The 21597-nt window shown below is 44.4% G+C and overlaps 1 protein-coding gene across 2 annotated transcripts in view; it reads right to left on the reverse strand.

Moving 5' to 3' along the window:
- Nucleotides 1–21597, reverse strand: part of PRKCB (protein kinase C beta) — a 189151-nt gene that overhangs the window by 5484 nt on the left and 162070 nt on the right. The window contains exons 16-17 of one of the 2 annotated variants that reach the window (XM_088152161.1): nucleotides 21234–21374; nucleotides 3064–6387 (exon numbers count right to left, since the gene is read on the reverse strand). In XM_088152161.1, the coding sequence (XP_088008287.1) occupies nucleotides 6229–6387; nucleotides 21234–21374 (300 nt within the window). In that variant the 3' untranslated portion in view covers nucleotides 3064–6228. Of the gene's footprint in view, nucleotides 1–3063; nucleotides 6388–21233; nucleotides 21375–21597 lie in introns of those variants that run through there. The other variant, XM_088152166.1, reaches the window with a different exon arrangement.

The raw sequence follows: 21597 nt of genomic DNA on the forward strand, positions 1-21597 counted from the left end.
TGGCCATCCTAGCTGTTGGAAGTAAGTGCAGCAGTGCCCATATGGATCTGTGAGATTGTCAATTGCTCCTTATCGGAGGGACCGCTCATGGCTGCCTTGAAGGAGACCACAGTGTGCCATTTGCTGAGGAAGTTGTCTCTTGATCCTGTGGTCTTGGATAATTATCTTCTGATCTCCAACTTTCCCTTTTTGGAGAAAGTTGTGAGATGGTGGCAGTGGATCAAATACTCTAGGGGACTCTATAGGACACCCTAGAGGACATGAATTTTCTGGATCTTTTTTTGTCTGGATTCAAGCTTAAGTATGGGACTGAAGTGGCAGTTGCTCAGCTGAATGACCTATGTCAGGACATGGATGGGGTTGTGTACACTGCTTGTCCTTTTAGACTTTTCAGACGCTTTTGTTACTAACCACCCATGGAGGTTAGGGACTGGGGGCATTGTTGTGCAGTGGTTTTGCTTCTTCCTCTGCAAATGGGAGAGGAGAGATTTGTTGAGTGCCCCTTCACTTACAGGGTCAGTCCTTGCTCCCCTCTTTTTAACATCCATATGAAACTACAGGGGATATTGTTGGGTAATTAGTATGCTGATGATTCCAAACTATACACTGCTACCCTGGGCTGTGGAGGAGATGCTGTTGATATTCCATCCCAGTGCCCAGAGGTGGTGAGTATTTGGATCGAGGACACAGGCTCAGATTGAACCCAAGCAAGATGGAGTTGCTGTTTGTACATTAGGATTCATTTTTGATGCCTGTGTTATCCATGGACAGGCAGGCACTACCTTTCCAGGAATGAGTTTGTGATTTGGAGTTCCTTCTTGACTCCCAGCTCTTACTTGAACAGCAGTGAAGGATCTGGCTAGGTGGACCTTGCCCAGCTTCAGCTGGTGCAACTATTTCATCCTTAGTTGATGCAAGAGGACCTAGTGACTGTAATTTGTGCTTTCATCAGCAGCCGCATAGACTACTGCAATGAACTTCACATGGGGCTACCTTTAAAGGCTATCTGGAAATTAGAACTAGTCCAGAAAGTGGTGGTTTGTGTCTTAACTGGTTCTTGACACTGGGAACATATTACACCTCTCCTGTGGTTCCTGCATTGGTTACTGACTCAGTTCCAAGTAGAATTTAAAGTATAACCTATAAAGCCCTCCATGGCTTGGTCCCTGGTGCCTCCAATCAGATTCAGCCTGGCTTGTTAGGTCATGGAGGGAGAAGCTTCTCGCTGACCCACATTCCCAGGATGCCCAGGGAGTTGAAGCTAGAGGGCACTACTATGGAATGGGCTCCCCAGTGAGATCAAGCTGCCCCTCCCAGGGAGCTTTTAAGAAACGATTAAGAATGGAGAATTTTTGAACATCACCTGTGCCTCTTGTTCTTATTATTTTCCCTTCTTCTTTGGTTTTGCTTTCATGATTTGGATTGTGAGTTGCTTAAATTCTGTTGTTGTTTTTATTGTGACATGGTAGCTGCTGAGAGTCAAGGATTGCTATGGGGTAAAAAAAATCAAGCAAGCAAGCAAACAAACTCATGATTAGCCAATACCGGAGGCCAGTCAAACTCTGCATTTCTTTTCTTGTCTGGGCAGCAAGATCATGACCTAGAAGTGGGAGATTTTAATACCTATTTCGGATCAATGGGTTGCTGTTTAATGGCTGTGTTCAGCCAGCTTTCTTAATTGTTCAGTTATAGTGAGTGGTTGCTGTGTTTTGTGTGCAGCTGTGAACGCTTGCCTTTTAAGGTCATCATCAAGTGACAGAAAATATTGCAGTCCAATCAGTAACAAGTTTCAGAGAGTCCAAGTAAATGTTCTCCCAGGAAAACGTGCATAGGATACCAGCCTAGCTGGATTAATAGAGTAACCGCAAGATAATAGCTCTAAAGGAAAGAAAAAGGCTTTGTGTTTTAAAGAGGTATTAATGGAAAGGCCACCTTAGGAGCGAGGGTGCCATTCTTCAAATTCTGGGAGGAGTGCCACTTTTCAGATGGTCCGTCTCAAATGCATTTTAGAACAATGACTTACTTTATTTGGAATGAGCTGCAGAACTAATCAGGGTAGTTCTCCTTGTTTGCTTTTAATTTAGCCAGCTTAAATACTACAGTCCTGCTATTTTGATATGTGACATGGAGGCTACATGCTGAGCAGCACAAATCCCCATTTTGCTTTGAACATTTGTGGGGAAACAAGCACAGGCCTACTTGAAAGGGAAGACGTTTCCTTCTCTCCATTTCGGCACCCATCAGTTCCCCTTCAGTTCAACCATGGAAGCTGCTCAAGCTTTCTACCTCCACCCTTGGTCCACCTAGGATAACCCTCAACAATCTGGTACTAATCAGATGCATTGGACTAAGATTCCCATCATGACCAAGGGCTATGAGAGTTGTAATCCAAGGCCCAAGACTGGGCAAGGCTGTTCCAGGGAAAGGAACAGCATGACAGTGGCCGTAGTTATTGTAGGTTATTACTGAAAGGTAAAGATGATTATTTATGAAATCGCATGGACATGGAGGAAACTGGAAGGAGAGTGTTCTGTCCTGAAAACTTTACATTTCATCTGTTTCCTCTGAAGAACGTCTTTTCCTGGGTAACTTTCCTCATGTTTTTCTTGTATTCCTTCAATGGGAAATGTGGAGGAGCAGAGTTTGTTATTTGTATCTCTCTTGCTTTCTCTCCTTCACAAACCCTGCTAATTGCTAAAAAGGACAGCTGTCTCCAGAGCAAAGCTGTGGGCTGGTGATGAGTCATGGAATGACCGCATGCTGTCTGATGTGACAGAGAAGCTTTCGGGGAGGGGTGGGACCTTGGCCAAAGCCTCCCACAGAAAAGATTGCTGTGGGCTTTGAAAGAGCCAGTAAAAGAAAGCTGTGTTGTTTGCAAGCACCAGAGAAAAAAGAAGAAATCTTCATCATTTGGACTGAGAAAAGAGCAGCCCTACTACTTTCCTTAGCCACTTTCTGAATAATTGGGAAGAAGTTAAGGCCATACAATCTCCAGTGGCGGATGCTTCATTTCATATGTTTATAAGGCAGGAGCATGGAATTCAGGTCAGTAGAGAAAAACGCTGCTTGGACAACCAACAACCAAGCATAACCATCAGGTGTTGTCACTGTCTTTGATGATGCAAATTTCAGTTGCTTATGTTTCTGAGTATTCAACACTCTGTGTGGGGGCAGAGAAAGGAGGAGAGCATGATCATCTGGATCCCTTCAAAGGCTACCCACCTCTGAGTAGCTGGTATGTTATAGCAATGGGCTCATATCGCCAAGACCAAGCTTCTCCAGGTAAGTGCTACAAGGGGCTTGCACTGCTCCAGACAGTTGCTCTAAAGAGTTGCATTCTCTCTGAAGTTCTTGAGGAATCCAGAGGATCATCTCAATGGTGCTAGAGGGTTAAACGGCCTCTTAAACTTTGAGTTAGAGGGTATCATTTAGGTAATGGAGTCCAATCCCTGCTCGATGCAAGAATCGTAAAGCACCATAGAGAAGTTTTGGGATTGTCTATTCAGAATTTTTAGAACTCTGGTACAAATTACCTAATATGTTTCAAAACTTAAAGCTAAACAACACTCATATCTGAAATTTCAATTTCTTATAGAGGGCTTTCTTTCTTCTTTTTTAAAAATTGAGGTTAACACATATTTCTACAGAATTATTTTAAATCTTGCTGAAAGTTCATTTTGAAGTTCATGATGAGATTTCACATGTCAAGTTCAATAGTTTTAGCACTGATGGTTTCTAAAAAATAATAAATGTAATATAACTGTTAATGCTGTCAAACTTGGAATATCTGAGCTGAGATTTGGCTTTCAAATTATTCCCTCCCCACTGAAGATCTGTTTTAAATAAATTGAGGTTTCCTCAAAATAAGATTTACTTTTTATTTTATAACTGTTTCTGGGGAAAAAAAGTTGGCACACACAAACAACTCAAAAGCAAACTGGTAGTTGCACACTCCACGAGCATGAAGTGGGAAAGAACAAAAGAGAAAGGTGGGTATGCAACACCCAAACTTTAAAGGAAGCATCTTCTTTCTTTCTTTCTTTCTTTCTTTCTTTCTTTCTTTCTTTCTTTCTTTCTTTCTTTCTTTCTTTCTTTCTTTCTTTCTTTCCTTTCTTTTTCTTTCTTTCTTTCTTCTTTCTCTCTCTCTCTCTTTCTTTCTTTCTTTCTTTTTCTTTCTTTCTTCTTTCTCTCTCTCTCTTTCTTTCTTCCTTTCTCTTTCTTTTCTTTTTCTTCTTTCCTTTCTCTTTCTCTTTCTCTTTCTCTCTCTCTCTTTCTTCTTTCTTTCTTTTACCAAAAACACAGACAACTTCAAATTCCAGCAGAAAATATTTCTTATTCTCAGAAGAATATTAGTCAAGACAAAAATACTTTACAGCTTCAGTCAAGTTACACATGTACTTTTTGGATTTTAAATATCAGCTTAATTTTAGTAAAATACTAAATTTTTGACACAGGTAAAGCACAGTGGGACATATGGAATTTGTTGATTTGGCAGCTGGACAAACGGCACCCAACCCTTGCCCCCCAAAATACTTGCAAAGGAACCCACACAGGGTTGTTAGAATTAAATGTAAAAACTGTGACATGGAATGTTAGATACAAGGCTGACCACTGACTCCAAAATATTCGAAGGGAATTCTGATGGCCAGGCTGATGCCCCCTGAGACCATGTGGTAAAGCTATGCTGAAATGTGCCCGCTATCAGGGCAGGGTAACCTGGGATAAAAAACCAAAATTACACAATTGTCCAGGCTCAGTATTCCCAAGAGGCAATCCCCTCAAGTGGGAGGCGCTTCTCCTTCTCCTAACCCTGAAAGCCAAATCAGGGCCCTTGACACTGACTGGCTCCAGAGGACCTCCCTGGAGCCTTCCCTTACCCTCCCCAGAGATGCTGGGCTGGAACCTGCAACCATTTCCCCACAAAGCCTTTGTTTCACTTTTTCCCACTCTTCAGAACTTCTACTGTGTCAGGTCAGCGGTTCTCCATCCTTTCAGGTGCCCATTTTTCTCTGACCTGGATTGGACAGGTCAGGGAGTAAATTTGTTCCTCAGGAGGAGGCTGTTTTCTTCCATGCTAGACCCTTAGGACCCACTCCCCTTCATGCTGGGAGCCATCCAAGGTTTCACCCAGGAAACCTTCTCAGCCATCTACAAATATGTCATCGGCATTGCTGGGCGAGACCAGAAAGCGTTTGTCTCCATGTCCTGCTTATGGTTTTCTTTTGGCCTTGGGGAAGCCAAATGAACCCCTGGTTGGATCCAATTCCAGGACTTCTCTTATATGTGACTTTATTAATACAAATAAATGCAATAGTTAAGAAAAACACTAGAAATGGCAATGGCATAATTTAAGGTGGACCTATATGTGGGGCTGAGTAACTTCAAACATAGCCCACATGGGGCGAGGGGATTCCTCCTTCTGCCTCACTCACCCCATTTAACTGGCATGACTTCTTTCAAAGGATCTTGAGACTATCCTAGCCCCCCATCTCAATCCCCTAGGATTCCTGGGATAAGAATGTTAAACACCCTTGAGTATGAACATCTATTGATAGGCCTCATTGATTGACTGAGGTTTTAGGACCAAAAGCAGGTTGTACACAAAACCCTCTGGCAGCCAGTTCTAGGTCATGGTAACTTTTGCAGATGCCATGGAAATAACTGAGAGTTGTCTCTCTGTACAGATCGGTTTCACCTCAAAGTTGCAAGAAGATAAGGAGGCAGCCTCCTCTAAACATGTGAGAGAAGATTCCACAAGTGATAAAGAAGCTGAGAAAAGTTCCATCTTGGAAATCAAGTACACATCCACTCCTTTTGCAAACCGCTTCCTTGGGAAGAAACTGGGAGGGGAGGAGAGGAGTAGAGTACCATCAACAGGTGCTCAAAATCCAGAGGTGTTTCACTAGATTAACTTTAAAGGAAATTGGTCTTTCCAAATCTTGCCTCCTGCCCAGTGTGGCTGGACCTCCAAGAGGACCTCATCTTTAGACTCACAGCCATAACACTTCAGTTGTTCTTTCTCCCCTCTGTGCCACTGATGCAACGATACTCAGTTACAGCTCAGGTCTTTGAAGGATGGTCATTCCAGTATCACCACAAAAGAAAAAGAATATCCAAAGCATGACAGCTAATGGTTGCAACAGAGGATGCCACCACAACAGCAGCTGGGACCCAATGGAAATGGTCATGGGTGTGCAAGAGGTGGGGGGGAGGGGGAGGATGGTCTACTTAGCTCTTGACTTCAGGCTTAAAAAACTCAGAGTTAAGAAAGGAAAAGCCTTCAAATTCTGATTGATCAATGTTCCTGATGACTTCCTGGTCAGGTGGTGTTAAGACAGGTGGGTGGCGAGTGAAAAACCGGTCGAAGTTTTCAGCATTGCGTCCACACTATGAAAGGGGAAAAAAAGAACTCATGGTAGGTGGCAAAAGGAGCAAAGAAAAAAACCTAAAATGCAGAAGTTGGATGCAGCTTGCTATGTCCCCCTTGCAGCCTCACCAACCCCAACCCGGCTCTGCAATCAGGGCATCAGGCAAGTCATTCAACATGAGCAAAATGAGAGAAACAAAAAGAATCAATGCGAAATACTTATGGCTCCTACGGCAGCGGGGGCAACCCCAGGGTCCCTTTGCTGGGAAGCTGGAAGACTCTCAGCTGGCCTCCGCAAGTAATTGGAGGAGGAGAATGGGATGGCAACGCAATTACTTGCAGAGCTCTGCCAGACACATGCAATGCTGGACATGCACGGCATCTCTTGCTTTCCAGAACACAAAGAAAGGCTGCGTTACGCTTCTATCACACTCCGGTACCCAGTTCTCCTTTGCTTCCCATCCACGGGGCACCCAGAGAGTTTCGGCCTGTGCTGCAGCTTCTGCTGCTTGCGGATCACACAGGACTCCGGGCACTGAGCGCCAGGCTGTCTTTCCTCCTTTATCTGGTGGGGCAAGCTGGCCACTCCTTTGTGACCTGGAGCCGGACAGCAAGGGCCTTTCAAAATTGAAAAAGCATAAAGAAATTGGACAATTTTTCTGAACTTCTCCAGGGGAACAAAAAACTCTCCAACCATTTCTCAAGGGCAAGGAAGCCTCACTACTGCACTGAAACGGATGCCAGGGCTGGGGGTGGGGGAGCTCCATCCTGATGTCTTTCTTGGGGGCTTAGTGGAAGCTGTAGAGGCTACAGCCTGTTAGGAAATGACTGCACGAGAAGGAGAGCCCGCTTGTGCCCGTCTCTTCTCCCTCTTGTCATTAGTAAGAGCAAGATCACCACTTAACCCATAAGAATTTCTCTGACCTTCCTGTTCCTTTGAAAGACATTTCAAATCAAGTTTGCTTTCATGAAGTTGAACAGCAACCGGTAGAGAAATGCAGGGGATTCTTTTTGCCTGGCAAGTGAAGGCAGCAATGGGAATCCCGCTGGGCCAGACCCGCTTGAAACCACACGGCCATAATCACTTCCTGCAGCAGTGAAAACACCGGAGAAAGGTGCAGGTGCACCAAACGGGTGTGCCGGGTCTGCAGAGCAAGATGCAACAAGCCAGGAAATACCTCTTTAGCAAACAAGTGCAATGCTGTGCACACGTAAAGATTCCCCGATCCAGATAATCTGCCGTAATGTGAACTGTACTGCAGCTGAAACTTTTCCAGCTCAACAAAATGCTGAAAATGCTACCAGTTACTCTTGACACGGGCTTCAGATTTTTATGACCAGAAAAGGGCGGCATGCTAGTCCAAGATTCAAACCGGGCACTACACCGCAAGTGTGATTGTCTGAACGCGGTCCCCTTGCTGGAACTTTTCCAGCCTGGGCTCTGTATTACAGCCTCCTGGCAAAATGACAAGAGACAAACCAGCTGTGACAGCAGAGTCACCTGGCATCTTCTTAAAGGACAAGATGCAGTAAACCCCCACACACGATGATGTCTGATTTGGACCAAGGATCCTTCTAGAAGGATTCAAGTGCAATCCGCCAAACATGACGGGAAGGTCGGCTCAAGCGGTTTTGATGCCACCTGGCAGCACAGAAAGTGAGCCACCCCCGTCCTCTATTTGCTGGAGAAGAATTCCAGGCTTCTGACCTGGTGATCCACAGCTGGGATGCTGTAAATTGCCGTTCCAGCCGGAGGGCTTTTCAGCAACCGGACCAGGCTCTGGAGGCCAAGGAAAGGGGCCGCAAGCGGAGGAGAGCATCCCGAGGGCCGTGCCGACGAAGCCTTGCCGGCTCCCGTTGGCCTCGGATGAAGGGTTCTTCTTCGGGGTGTTCGCGGCTGTTCTGATCAAGGCAGCTCCAGAGCTGACCTTGCTTGGTGTGGGACTTCCAAGGTAAAAGTGGAGCTTCAAAGCTTCCCTGTTTCCCACTCACGTACAGAGCGGGAAGCTCATTCACCCCTGGCGGTGGCTCTCGCTGATATTTTTCAAGCCCCCTTTCTGGCATGCAGCTTTCATTTGCTAAGAAAAATGGACTGGCATCATTTACACTGCATCATAAACTTAACAGTAGGAATCGAACCCGTTCAAGACTAATACTTGCAAACTGTCCAGCCTCTTCAGCCCCTCACAACTCTTGACTGGAGGAAGTTGATATTGCCCTGAGCTTTTGGGCCACAACCACTACACAAAGTTCACTTCCCAGATTCCGAGAAGGGGCCAGTCACCCGACAGGATGGCCACTGCCTTCTCCCCAGTCAGCCTGCTTGCCGTCCCCAAACCCAACCCCAGTCCAGCTCCCTTCCGGAACTTCTTCTGAGGGGAGGCACCACCACAGTTCCAGCCAACAAGGAGAAGAACCGGGGTGGGGGGGTGGGATCAGGGCCAAGAAACACAGCATCCCTCCCCGTATTATGGTGATTCCTTATCACTTTATACTGATATTTTCTGGATAATCTTGCCCATTTCCTTACCTCCTTCCCCCTCCCCTCTCTCCAGAAATAGAATATATTCAGCAGAGAGCAGCAGATAATCTAAGATATCCTCTAGGAGTTACATATTCCCAAAATTCAAATGCAGCATTTTCAGTGCACAAAGTGAAGAGTGCAGTTGGATTCCAGAGATGCTCTAACCCTTCTCTTTCTTCAAGACAGAGGGTGGCAATGTAAGCCTCTTCCCCATCAAATTTCCCTTGCCTTCCTTCCGGCATTGGGTTTGGCTTTTCTCTAACCCTGCTTTTAGTAGAAAAGTCTGGAAGAAGAACACCTGTGTGCACACACACCTTGCGTGCAACAGGAAGGCCTGGCATATTTTGATACTCTGCCAGATGGCACAGAGGCAAAGCTGCAAACTAGGGCATTCTCCCAACCACTCTATTCCTCCTTCGGTGTGGGGTTGACAAGACAGCATGGTTGTCAGAATTACTAAAGTCATGCAAGGAAACACCTCTGCACATTCTTTGGTGCTTCATTGTGCTCAGGGCTGCTGTGACCCAAAGACCGCTGGGAAGGGGCTATGTTTGGAAAGGCAGAAAGAGGACTTGCTTTACTTCTCCAGGTGTGGGAGCCAAGCATCAAACCTGCCACACATTTTGCATCGAAAAGCACAGAGCCCGGCTGGAGGATTAGTTGAATTGGGTGCACGTGTATTCTGAAGAAAAATGCATTAACAAGTCTTTAATGATTGACTATGTAAAATACTTTATGGGGGACGCGGTGGTGCAGCGGCTTAATGACGCTGAAAGTTGCCGGCCAGAAATGGTCAATGCTTCAGCGGTTCAAGTCCAGCCTTCGCGTTAGCAGAGTGAGCTCCTGTTTCCTCCCCAGTTCCTGTCAACCCAACAGTTCGAAAACTCACGTGAGTAGATAAATGGGGACTCTCACTCCGGTGGGAGGAAAAATGCTGGCGGCGCCTTGCAAAAAGGAGTCGGGAGCAGTTGCCGGTAAGTGCAAAAAACCGCGCACGCCCGAAAAGGGCGCGAAGCAACGGAAGCCCCGCCTCCTGCGCTTGCCAGCTGGGCTCTGCCCTAGGAAGAAGGCTCTGGCAAACCACTTCCGAAAAACAATTGCCTTGAAAACTGCAAGGACTCGTCCAAGCAGTCACTGCAGAGTCGGTAATGACTGAGCGCAGATTAAAAAAAAAAAAAAGTAAAATACTTTACATTAAAATAAAGCTATCTATATCTACTTCTCTTGTTATTTTTAAACTGTACTTCTTTTAGCATAGCCTTTTGAAAAAACTGCTCCAAGCACCTTCCTTACTAAATAAAAGACACACACATTCAAAAATCGCTTTCCACAAGATTTGGGTCCCAGAAAACACTAACCTCTCCTGATCCAGCCAGAGGGAATGACATCTGGGAATCAGCACCTCTGCCTCTAACAGGCCTGTAGTCCATGTATGCCTGGCCCAGTTGTGATTTATAAGCCCATTATGACCAGCAAGACCAGTAAGGGACCCACTGCCTGCCTCCCTTTCTGTTGGAGATTTGGTTGACAAAAACCTGACACCCCCCATGGTTTACCCAGAAGTTCTTGACTCCTGGATGGTCCCACCAGTAACTAGAGCTATGAAGAAAGGAGGAGGTGTGTGTTGAAAGCCACCAACATCCCTTAAAAATCAACCATAGAAACCAACCAAGTCAGGGAACAAGCTAGAATGATTCTATTTTTAAATGCATAGGAAGCTGAATTAAACCTCTCCTCTCTCATGATGTACATTTTGAGAAACACAGTGATAATTATATCATGTTCGTTTGCATTAGAGATTGGAGGCAATCAGAAAACCTGAGACTAGATTTGCTTTTTTTGCAGGCCATGGAACGTCTGAGGGGTGATTAGACTTCAGTGGTCCAGTCCTGGAACAGATTCAACGGTCTGACCTGCTGCTTTGATTTCCAAGGCAACCAGGAAGCTGTGATGCTAGTTGAAGGCAATAGTGCACATGTCCTTTAAAGAATACCCCCAGCCCCAGAAGAGGGGGCAGAGAAAGCCTTCCCATTTGCCACTCCAAACCCCACCTCCATCAAACAGGCCAGGAGATGGAGGAAAAGGGCATGACGGAAAGATGGAATAGTGGAAGATCTGTCTCCTGCTGACTCTGTCTACTTTCGGTGGCTCTGCCTATTTTGATGGGGAAAAAAAACCTGGAACAGAGTTCCCACAACCAGCAAAAAAGGTCAAGCCTCCCTCAAGTTGAGCTTGACTCCTGGTGATTTCATGAACATGGATATGCCGTTGTTTTGGTGGCCACACAGATGTGGTTTGTTGCTGCTTCTCCCACTATGTTTTTTTCACTTTGTAGTATAGTCTACAACTCTGAGAATTCCTGGGGGTCCCTCATCCAAGGGCTAACCAAGTCCAATCCAGATTAGCTTTCAGAGATCAGCTAGTTACACCTCTGCTCCATGAGCTGCATTGCTGCCAGTTTGCTTCCAGGTCCAGTTTAAGGTGCTGTTTTTGACCTTTAAAGCCCTTCACGGCCTGGGGCCGGGTTACCTGAGGGATCGCCTCTTCCTGATTACACCCACCCATCCCATCAGCTCGGGCAAGGAGGGCATCTTGCGGGCCCGTCTGCGAGGGAGCTCCATCTGATGGGACCTAGGAGATGAGCCTTTTCTGCTGTGGCACCCGCCCTCTGGATCACCGTCCCTCCGGAGGCGAGGTTACCCCCAACCCTTGTGACCTTCTGGAGAGCTCTTTGGATCTGTTTTTTCCGGCAAGCCTGGAAAAAAGATCCCCTGGTGAGAGGGAGCCTGCATGCCGGCTATTTTACATAATATCTCCCCTGCTGTGATCTTGCTTTATTTATTTTGTTCTATCCATGTATGTTTTCATTGGTCTTATTGAAAGTTTTAATCTCTGGTTTTATTGTTCATTGCCCAGAGTAATTTTGCATGAGATGGGGGTCCATTTAAATTTGGTAAACAAACAAACAAACAAACAAATAAATAAATATCTCTGCATCTGCATCTCTGCAGCAAATTTCAGGAAAACAGTGTGGGAGGGGAGGGGTGTAAAGGGAAGGGGTATTGACAAGGAGTGATAATGTTTCATTCCAATGGACTGGAATGATTGTCAGTCAGAACATGGAGAAAAATAAAGTCTTGTTCCCCAGAAAAGAAAACAGAGGGATAGAGGCATTGGCCAGCCAAAACCATTTTGAAAGTGGGGAGCATCCAACATTGCTCTTCATGGCACACAGGACCTCCTTTTCCACCCAAGATGCTGAGCTCCTGAAGCTGATGAACCGCATGGGACCACTAAGTGTGAATCTGGCTTGAATGTCACGGAATGAGGGTGGGCTGCCTGTGCCTGATGATCCCCGGTATGGAGGACACTGGTCACGTGGCGCCTGCCCCTGGTGGTCAATGTCACATTCTCCACTGGTAGTTTGAAAAAGGCCCAATTGCCCCATTTTGCTCTGGGTTTGGGCTTGTGCAGCTCTTGCTTCAAAGTGTTTAATTTCAGTTTTAGGAAAAAGAGATAATACTTCACAAATAAGACAAAAATATCTCTACGTGCTGCCTTACCTCTGGACCTTGTTAAGCAGAAATGGAACACTTATTTTAGTTATTCATATAGTTGCTTATTTCATTTTAATTTATATCCTGGGCTGTCTGGTTATTTATTGCTCTGGAGCTAACTCCATCCTCCTTTGGCCTCATCCTCTTTGTCCTCCCCCCCGCCCCCCCACTCTGCCCAAGAGTTATCTCCAACTCTGTTAATGAACTGGCCATAATTTTACATCTTGTTCTAAATTCCACCCAAAGAATAATAGAAGATTTGGGGGGTGGGGGTGGGATGAAGAAGCATTTTCTGAAGGAATTAGCATAAAATGAGGCCATAAAACATAAGGGCTGCTGTGTCTTCAGTCATGTGAAAAATGTAGTTGTCAAAATCCACACAAAATGGGAAATCTGGGAAGTTCTGCTGGGTCACAGCAAATCTAGTCCAGGACTCTGGGCTCCCACGAGGGTCATGAGCTTCTTCCTTTGAATCTGAGCCCCAGTCCAAGCGATCCACCGGGGCTGAACTGATTCTGTCAGAGAATTACCCATGAAGACTGCTAGGGCTTTGAAATGCACAGTTGTGAGGGCTACCAGCTTTCCCTTTGCACCATTCCCTGAATGACCTCCACAGGAGGCCATAGCGCAGATTTGATAACAAAATGGCACTTCTGGCAGAAGGCACTTTGCAGAAGGTAACCCAGAGCTTGTCTGTTGTGTGAACGAGAAGTGACAACTGTGCTTTCTTCAATGAAAGGTTAGAAAGTTCCTACCAGTAAAATTCAACTTCAGTATATAAACAGCAATGGCAAAACAATGGCTTTTTTAACCAGAAAAAGCAGGGTATATTTAGAGAAGATGCAAACTGACTCTAGGCTGCTCCCTTTCCAAACTGACCTCTCGTTAAGGAGCAGAATTACCTCCTTTTCTAGCAGAAGAGAAGATTTCTGTCCCCTGTAAATATCACAATTAGCAGAAAGATCAGGAAACAAAACTGCCACTTTCAGTGCCACGTTAATGTCCACACCAAGCTCCACAATGGTTCCCTAGAAGGAGGGGATTTATTTTTTACAGCTCACTAAAGAATCATCTCCATATTTATAGCTAGGGGAAAATTGACTTGTTTTTATTTACAGCTGATATCAAGCTCAGAAAATAGCCTTTTCATTTCACCAGGTCAGAATTTGCTTTCAAAGAGATACGATACCAAAGATGCGCATAAAAGCCTGAAAACCAAAATGCTCCCCCCCACCAATATTTATTTTCACCGGATGTTGAGAAACATCACCAAGCCAAGAGCAACCTGTCTGGAATGTACCTCAGTGCTTCCCCTGGAGCTTTCTGTCCCTGCATCTACAGAACTGCGAGCCACAAGAAAAGCAGAGTCCTCTTTTTACCCTGTTCTCCTTACCCTCCAAACTGCAAAGCAGCCTGGTCTGGTTGGTGTAATAACTACTGGTGGCTAAGCATGTTGAGACGGTTGAGGGTTAGCTTCAGGGACAAGGAAGGGCAAAGCAAAAGAGGTGGGGGGTCCAAAGTAGAAACAGACATGGAAGACAGATGTGAAAGAGGAAAAGTTGAAGTGGGGAGTAGGCAATAGCGAAGGTTGCATAGCAACAGTACACAAGAACCTTAGAAGTAGAAAGCAGGCTTTCAACTTCCCTTTAGTGGAAAGTACCACAAGGAATGGACATGGCTAGAATTCTTCTCCCTCATGGGGTTACGTTTTGCTTGGAAGAATTTTTAATTCAGAGTATCCTTCTAGACCATCTTTCTGGAGTCATGATGTAGTTTCTCTCCTACCTGGAAGATCCATCTCAGAATGTGCCGATGGGAGATTCCTCTTCCTTCCCATAGTCATTGGCTTATGTTCTCTCTTGCCTACTCTATACTTTATGTGAACTACTGGGGAATTTACTGGTGGTTTAGGTGGACATTTCATCAGTGCATGGACAATACTCTGCTCAACTCTTAATTTCTACCTACAGTTTCCAGGGAAGCTGAAAGACTTTTAGGTTGATATATGAAGATGGTTTGGAATGAACAAACTAAAACTTAAATCCAAAATGATTTAATGATAAGCTTCAATCGATTCAAGCCTACAGCTGGATCTAGACAAGGTTGTTCTCCTTGGAGAGATGATACTATTTGGACCTTCTCTTCAAGTTAACCTTAAATTGAGAAGCTTGGAGTGTGTCCATCGACAGAGGACACAGCCATATCTAACTCCACAATCAGGCAACAGCCAGAGTATGTAACAGATAATAATGTTATCTGGCTCTGTTTTTAAAGGCAGGTTAGTAACCGGCAGCACATAATCATCTGGTACAAACTTTGATGATAAAAAATGACAAATTTGCACTGCAATGTTATGATATAAACCCTGGTCTTTCATATTTGTGTCCTGATGTTGGACACAAGAGGGACAGAGTTTGTGTTGCAACTTTACAACACAACATTTGCCTCCACTTGCCTCCCCCCGCCCCGCCCATGTGACAGTAGTTTTCAATAGGAGGAATAGAGAAGAAACAGAGGGGAGTGACCAGAGGACTTTCTATTCTGAGAGACCATGTGCTCAGCTACGTGCAACAAAAAAGTCATGTCCTGAACAGCGGCTGATTTCCCATTGTGTTTGACTGAATGACTGCTTCCTGCTGAGTAAGCAGAGGTTGCTGCAAAGACTATAGAAGGAATATAAAAACACCCGTATCTCTGGAAAAAGGAAAGGGGAGAACTAACAGGATTTTGGCAGGCAAGTTCAAAAAGTAAAATCTCAAGAGGGAGGTTTCAGGTTTTTCTCCATAACACTAGTACTGAAAGCAGGTATAAGCAGGCATTCAAAAACAAATCTCTGGTAAGTAAATTTATTGTAAAAAAAAAAAAAAAGCTAACAAAGCTGTTATAAACAAATTCCAGCGACTGTTCTATATCAGATGGAAGCCATACTTACAGTGAAACCAAAGTTTAAATTTTTGCACTTTTTCTCCCACCTGCATAGTATGACAGGCTTGAAGCCATTCTCTTGATGAGAGGGATGGCTCCTTCTACAGTATGTTTGCTTCTGACCTGTCAGACGTGGTTCTACCATCTTCCACTTCAAGTCATCCCTCCCTCCCCACTCCTTCACTTTTGGGAGAGCCTGGTGCTTTTCCATGCCTTTTCTGCTAGGCCGCTGGGTCAGGAGGGATCCCTGATTCCTTCCATTGATTCTCCCAAGTCTGAAGAATTCTCCTCCACTCCCTCTCCCCATCCAGGAACCCTGAAGGAAAAGGAATTTCCACTTCCTCCCTCCTTCCTTCCCATCCCAAGGAAACAGGAGGAGACTGCAGGCAGCGAGGGGTGGAGGGGCACGGTATGGGGTAGGGGAAAGGGCACCTGACACCACGGCAGTCCATGTAATCACAGAGGTATTGCTTGTAAAGGTAAGAGCCAGTTTGGTGTAGTGGTTAAGGCATCAGACTAGAAACTGGGAAACCATGAGTTCTAGTCCTACCTAGGCACAAAACCAGCTGGGTGACCTTGGACCAGTCACTTTCTCTCACCCCTAGGAAGGAGGCAGTTGCAAACCACTTCTGAACGGTTAAAAAAAAAATGCTTGAGGGTAGCATTTATCTTCTCTGGTTTACCATTGGATTATGGGTGATGTGTTGAGGAAAAATAACATTCAGAAGTTGAAAAAGAGTCCTCCAAAATCGGGTAATGAATTGAATATCTGTTGGAAATGGGATTATTTGGCATGCTTTCAGGTCAGGAAACATAAGAATGGGACAACTGGGCAGTCTCTGCTATGGAAGCGAGCCCCCCTACGGGAGATGAAATGAACCATCTTCAAGAAAAGGTCAACGAGAACTAGTATAGCATCCAGACCCTTGACACGTGTTAATATAATTCAAGGAAAGCAGGTGCCAAGGACCCTGTGGGGAGGTAAGGGGATGCAACAGACCGGTTGATTTGGTGGTTAAAAATTTGGCATGGCAGCAGATTTTCCAGGAAGACAGATAGGTCAGGAGAAGAAGTTGGGTAGTCTAAAATATACCATAATGTTCAGCTGGGCAGTTGTGATGACGCAACCATAAAAATTCCTTCCCCTGGGAAGGAGGAATGTATAACTGGCCCCTCTGATGCAATTCTTCCTGCCCTCAAGAAAAAGGGGAGGATGAATTGGCAGTATCTCTAAAGGTGATCTATCTGAGGCCCCAGGCAAGCATTCTGCTGCTGCATCATTTGGTGAAGTGTGCTTTCTGGTTCCCTGAGTATCACAGCACACTGTTGGTGATAAAAGTAGGTGGGAGGTCATAGGGAACAAAATATTCAGATTTGCATGACATCCCATCAGCTTGCTTGTTTTGTGAACTAGGGACAGAGATGAGGTGAACATTAGCCTCCCAGAGTTCTTGAGAGTTGGGCGGCATACAAGTTTAAATCATCATCATCATCATCATCATCATCATCATCATCATCATCATCATCATCATCAGGCAGCTTTACTTGGAACAGCTTATATCCTGCGACGATACCTTTAACACTATCAAACCATCAAACAACATCTGCCTATTCCAGGTCCTTGGGAAGGACTCGATAGATGGATAAAAATGCCAAATCCAGTCTAAACATCTGGCTGATTGTGTGAACAACAACAATAATAATACTGGAAATTGTGCTCAATCTATTTGGGTGCTGTTTGTATTTCTGAGATATAATATATATTCCAGGTTCTTGTGGTCTGTCTGAACTTTGATGAGAGCTGAAGCTTTGTCCAAAAGATGGCACCAGTTTTGAAAAGCATTATTGATTGTGAAAGTACCTTACTTAAAACTTCATAGTTCCTTCCTGCTAGCAGTATCTGTCTAGAATAAAGGTGCAAGGGAAAAGTTTGTGTCCAAAATCCTCAGCAGTCTGGGGAATGGTTGTACTTAAAGTAAAATCAGAAGCATTCATTTGAACAAAAGGGCCAGCAAGATCTGGATGGCCGAAGAGAAGCTGGGAGGCAAAAGCTTATTTGAATAATAGAAACACCTATCGTACATCAGAATCCTATTGAAAAGGGACCCTTTCTTAGTAAGCTATACTTACTAATGTACTCATGCACAAGGTGCAAAATGAGAGATAAAGTGATGATAAAAGTTTAAAAAATCTTCCCATACGCTGCTCCTTCACTTTCCACGGACCAACCAAGAGAAGCATAGAGACCACTTTACAGAGTCCTCAGAAAATATATGGAATTCTAAATAATTCAAGTCAGGACAAAGACACAGTTCTCTAGCTTAGCATACATGAAGTGTTGGCAGAGCCAGTCCAGCAAAGCTTAGATATGCTCAGTTTGGGTACCTGGATCTTCAGAAAATTAACAGGTCATCCAAATACTGTAGCAGATAAGAGTTCAATATGTGAAAAATGTGGTCCATAAGCCTTATAAAGATTGAGGAAACATTCACTAAACCATAGAGCATGACTGTGCATTCCAGTATTCCATAGCACATGTCAAAGGCAGTTAAGTATTCATGAAAATCAGACTGTAGGACCCCCCTGAGATCTAACCAGGTAAAAACACAGACCTTCTGTAGCCTTTCTAAAATTTTGGAAATCAGAGAAATGGGGGAGCGATTCCTAATGGTTGCAAAATTCCAAAGGTGAAAATTGTGAAACATCCTCAAGCAATTTGCAAAACACACACACACACACACACACACACGTGGCAATCCTGGCTAGGGATGCAGAGTGGTAAAAGGACCCCTTTTGCAAGTTATTGTCAAGAAACTCCTTTAGCTAGGCTAGTTCTTTTGAGGACATGGAATATTGGCCTTTTGCAGGGATTTATAACATTATCACAGGAATGGGAGGGAGGAGAATTTATCCTTCGTCTTTCTCCCAAAGATCAGCATAATCAAAGTATTTAGAAGGTAAAAGAGGGGAAATGTTCTGCTGATTTATGAGGAGAGGGGAAGGTTTCAGACTCCGCAAGCTGAGTTTGACATTTCTGAGAGTCAAATATAATATCTTCTTGGTTCTAGTGGATATGTGGGTTGTACATCTGAAGCCAATGAATCCATAATACTGTTGGAATATGTAGAAAAGTTAGGCTGTAAGGACGCCTGATGGTCAGAAATGGTGAGGTGAAGATGGACTATACATTCAGAAATCAGCCCAGAGTACAAATGTCTGCCATTATTAGTTTCCACCCTCATTGGTGGGTCTACTGCCTGAACGGGCAAAAAATATTTGCATGCAATTACTCTATCAAACTGCCCTTGACTCCAAAATCTATCAGAGCTAGAAGGTTAATTACAGAGTCAGTTTGGGTATCAATAGTAGTAGGCAAGATCATGGGTCCAGGATGAGTGCTGTATGTCTGAGCTTCACTTAATTGCCAGACTGCCTCCTTATCAAGCTCCTGGAGGAGAGGGCTGAGTCATTTCCCAACAAGCCAGGCTTGGAGTGTCTGGGCATTGGCTTGCAAAATACTCTTCCAATCCACATGCACAGCACTTCACAGAGTGGGAAAATTTAACAGGGCAAACTTTTGCAAAACGGCCAGAAATTCCACTCTATAAATAAGGACCCTGTGTATGCTGGCACTGCTGGCTGTCAGCTGCATGGGTTTGACATCCAAGGATTCTGACAAGTAGATGGAGGAGGAGGGTGGGACAATGAGAGACAGTAGCGCTACCTCTTTTCCCCATCCACAGTGTGTCACAATACTTTGAGCCTTCCCTTAGTGAGCTGGATTAACGATTCCAAATTGTTTGGGATGCCTCGTTCATCAGACATGCCCTCTTTACACTGGTCAGTCAGAGTTAGCCCATTCTGGCCCTTATCTTCAGCAAAAGGCTGAAAGTTTGCCTGTACTTGACATTTACATTGTTGCAAACATCAGATCTCATGGTTGGCTGCTGCCTGTTTGGTGAATCATCAAAGGCAGCTCTCAGTTTGGTCATGAAATTAATATAAATGTCTCCATTAGAGCTTTGGCCTCCAAGAGAGGGATTGCCCATTTTGCAGCTGTTCCAGTCAAAAGACCATAAATCCTGCTTGGGAGCAGTCTGTGGGAAATTCTCCCACTCTCAAGGAGATGAACGCTTCCCGCTGAGTGATGAAACTCTTGGAACCTCCATCATACTAGGCTGGAAGCAAGCGCAACCAGGCATTCAAGGGCTCTGATAATATATTTATTCTATATTAACCCCCTCTCCCCCAACTCTAATGAAGCTGTTAGGAAAGAATTCCAGCAAAGCTGTATATCAAATGCTAGCCCTATTTATAGTGAAGTTAAAGCTTAAATTCTTGTGCCTTTTTCTTCTGCCTGTTGGGATGGAATGGGCTGGAGGTCACTCTTTTTGAGGCAGGAAGGACAGTTTCCATCTATCTGTTTCTGGTCTTGGGAGAACTGGCATTCAACAAAGGTCTCTAATGGATTTTCCCTATAAGTTAACAGTGTGCGAAATCAGAATGTCATGGGGTATTTTGTAAACGCTTTGCTGAAATCAAGATAGTAAGAGACATTCTATGTTGTGACTGAAACCCACTGCCAGTTGCTTGTCTGAACTTTGCTTGTTCCATCACAGCACAGACATTTTTTTCCCAAGCCACTGGGTTCTATCTAAAGAAGTAATTTGTTTTTGTTTTAAAAAGCCACCCTTAATTATCTGAATGGAAGTTGGTGTGTAAATGTTTAAATACACTTTCAAAAAGACAGGCCACGTTTTGGGCCATATTCTTTGGAAGGAAACCCCTCTGAATTGCTGGAAAATCAAGTTCAAACACACAAACTCTATTCAAGAATCGCCTACCTCCTTTTACGTACTGAATAAATTGCCATTTCATTAAGGATTCAGATATATAGAGGACATTGCTAAGCTAGGGGGCAAGATTCAGTTTAGGCCTTTTGTTGGCCCTTGGAGTCCAACAAAGAATCCAGCCTAGGAAAGAACTGTGTCCTGAAGAAAGGTGTGTCCTTCAACTAGGCCTATCTCAATATGCAGTGTAGCAAGCCAGACCTCACCTGATCTGCCTTAAGGATGCCTTCATCCCAAAACTCAGGCCTGGCCTCACCAGGCTTTTGCTTTAAGAACTGTGCCTCACCAGACAGAAAGCAGTCAGTGTCCCCCACAGATTGTACTGGCCAATAGCAAATAGCATTATACTTGTTGTTCATACCTCTAACATAAAGACATAAGGTGCAAGCAAAACTACCGTAGAAAAAGAGATCCTAAGCACATATTTACCACAAAGTAGGCATATATCGGACTAATCTTTCAAGTAGGTGTAGAAGCTCACACACCTTGTCTTCAAAAGGGGGAAAAAAAGAGTTCTGCTCCATTGTGTAATCATTCCATTTTCTTGAGTTATAGATGCTCAAATACCTCCACAAATTGGTGCTGGTCAGCTCACTTCTGGCCAGAGGGGACAGCTCACTCCAACAATTCTTCCACAAAAGATCCTCCACCATACAGCAAATTTATTAGGGAGAAGACTAGCTAGAACGTTCACCGTAAGTGTTCTTCATATGTAGAATTATGTTTTTTACAGTGAAACTCTTAATGGATGCATTGTAGAAGATGGGTTAGAAAACACAGGAGTTACAATGGGAACAATAACTTCCGAACTGTCATGTAATTCTTTGAATGAAGCAAGGGAATTGCATAATAAAATTATCAGCAAACCCTGCATTCCTCAAATTAGTTCCTAATACCGAACAACATATCCCTTGTCTGCGAAAGAAAAAATCTTATTGCGGGCGTTCAGAAAGAGGCATATTGCTCCAGGGCTGAAAAAGAGAGGGGAGAAAGAAAAGAAAGGAACTTACAGCTTTGGGCTTGAAAGGAGGCTGAATTTCTTTCCGCTCAAGTTTGTCCCAGTCAATATATCGGAAAAAGGCGTGCTCTTTGATATCCCGTTCTCCTTCTGGGCCGCACCCCAACCGTTTAGCTGGATGCTTGGTCATGAGCTTGAAAAAAGGAAAAGAAAATGCTTCACCTTTCTCTTAGACACAAAGCTATCAGAACGAGGGCTCCATGTTAGAAACTATCATCCTCAAGCCCTAAATCATTTATTTTCCACAATGTAATCCTGCTATCTAACCATAACTTAAAACTGGCACAACCAAAGGTTCTAGGCTCCAAAGACTCAGCAAAATATTAGTGTTTTAATGGCCTCCTCGAAGCATTTCA

This window comes from Python bivittatus, unplaced genomic scaffold (genome assembly GCF_059951505.1).
Source record: "Python bivittatus isolate LINGU-HERP-01145 unplaced genomic scaffold, Pbiv_v1 ctg000030_np1212, whole genome shotgun sequence".
Classification (NCBI taxonomy): Eukaryota; Metazoa; Chordata; class Lepidosauria; order Squamata; family Pythonidae; genus Python; species Python bivittatus.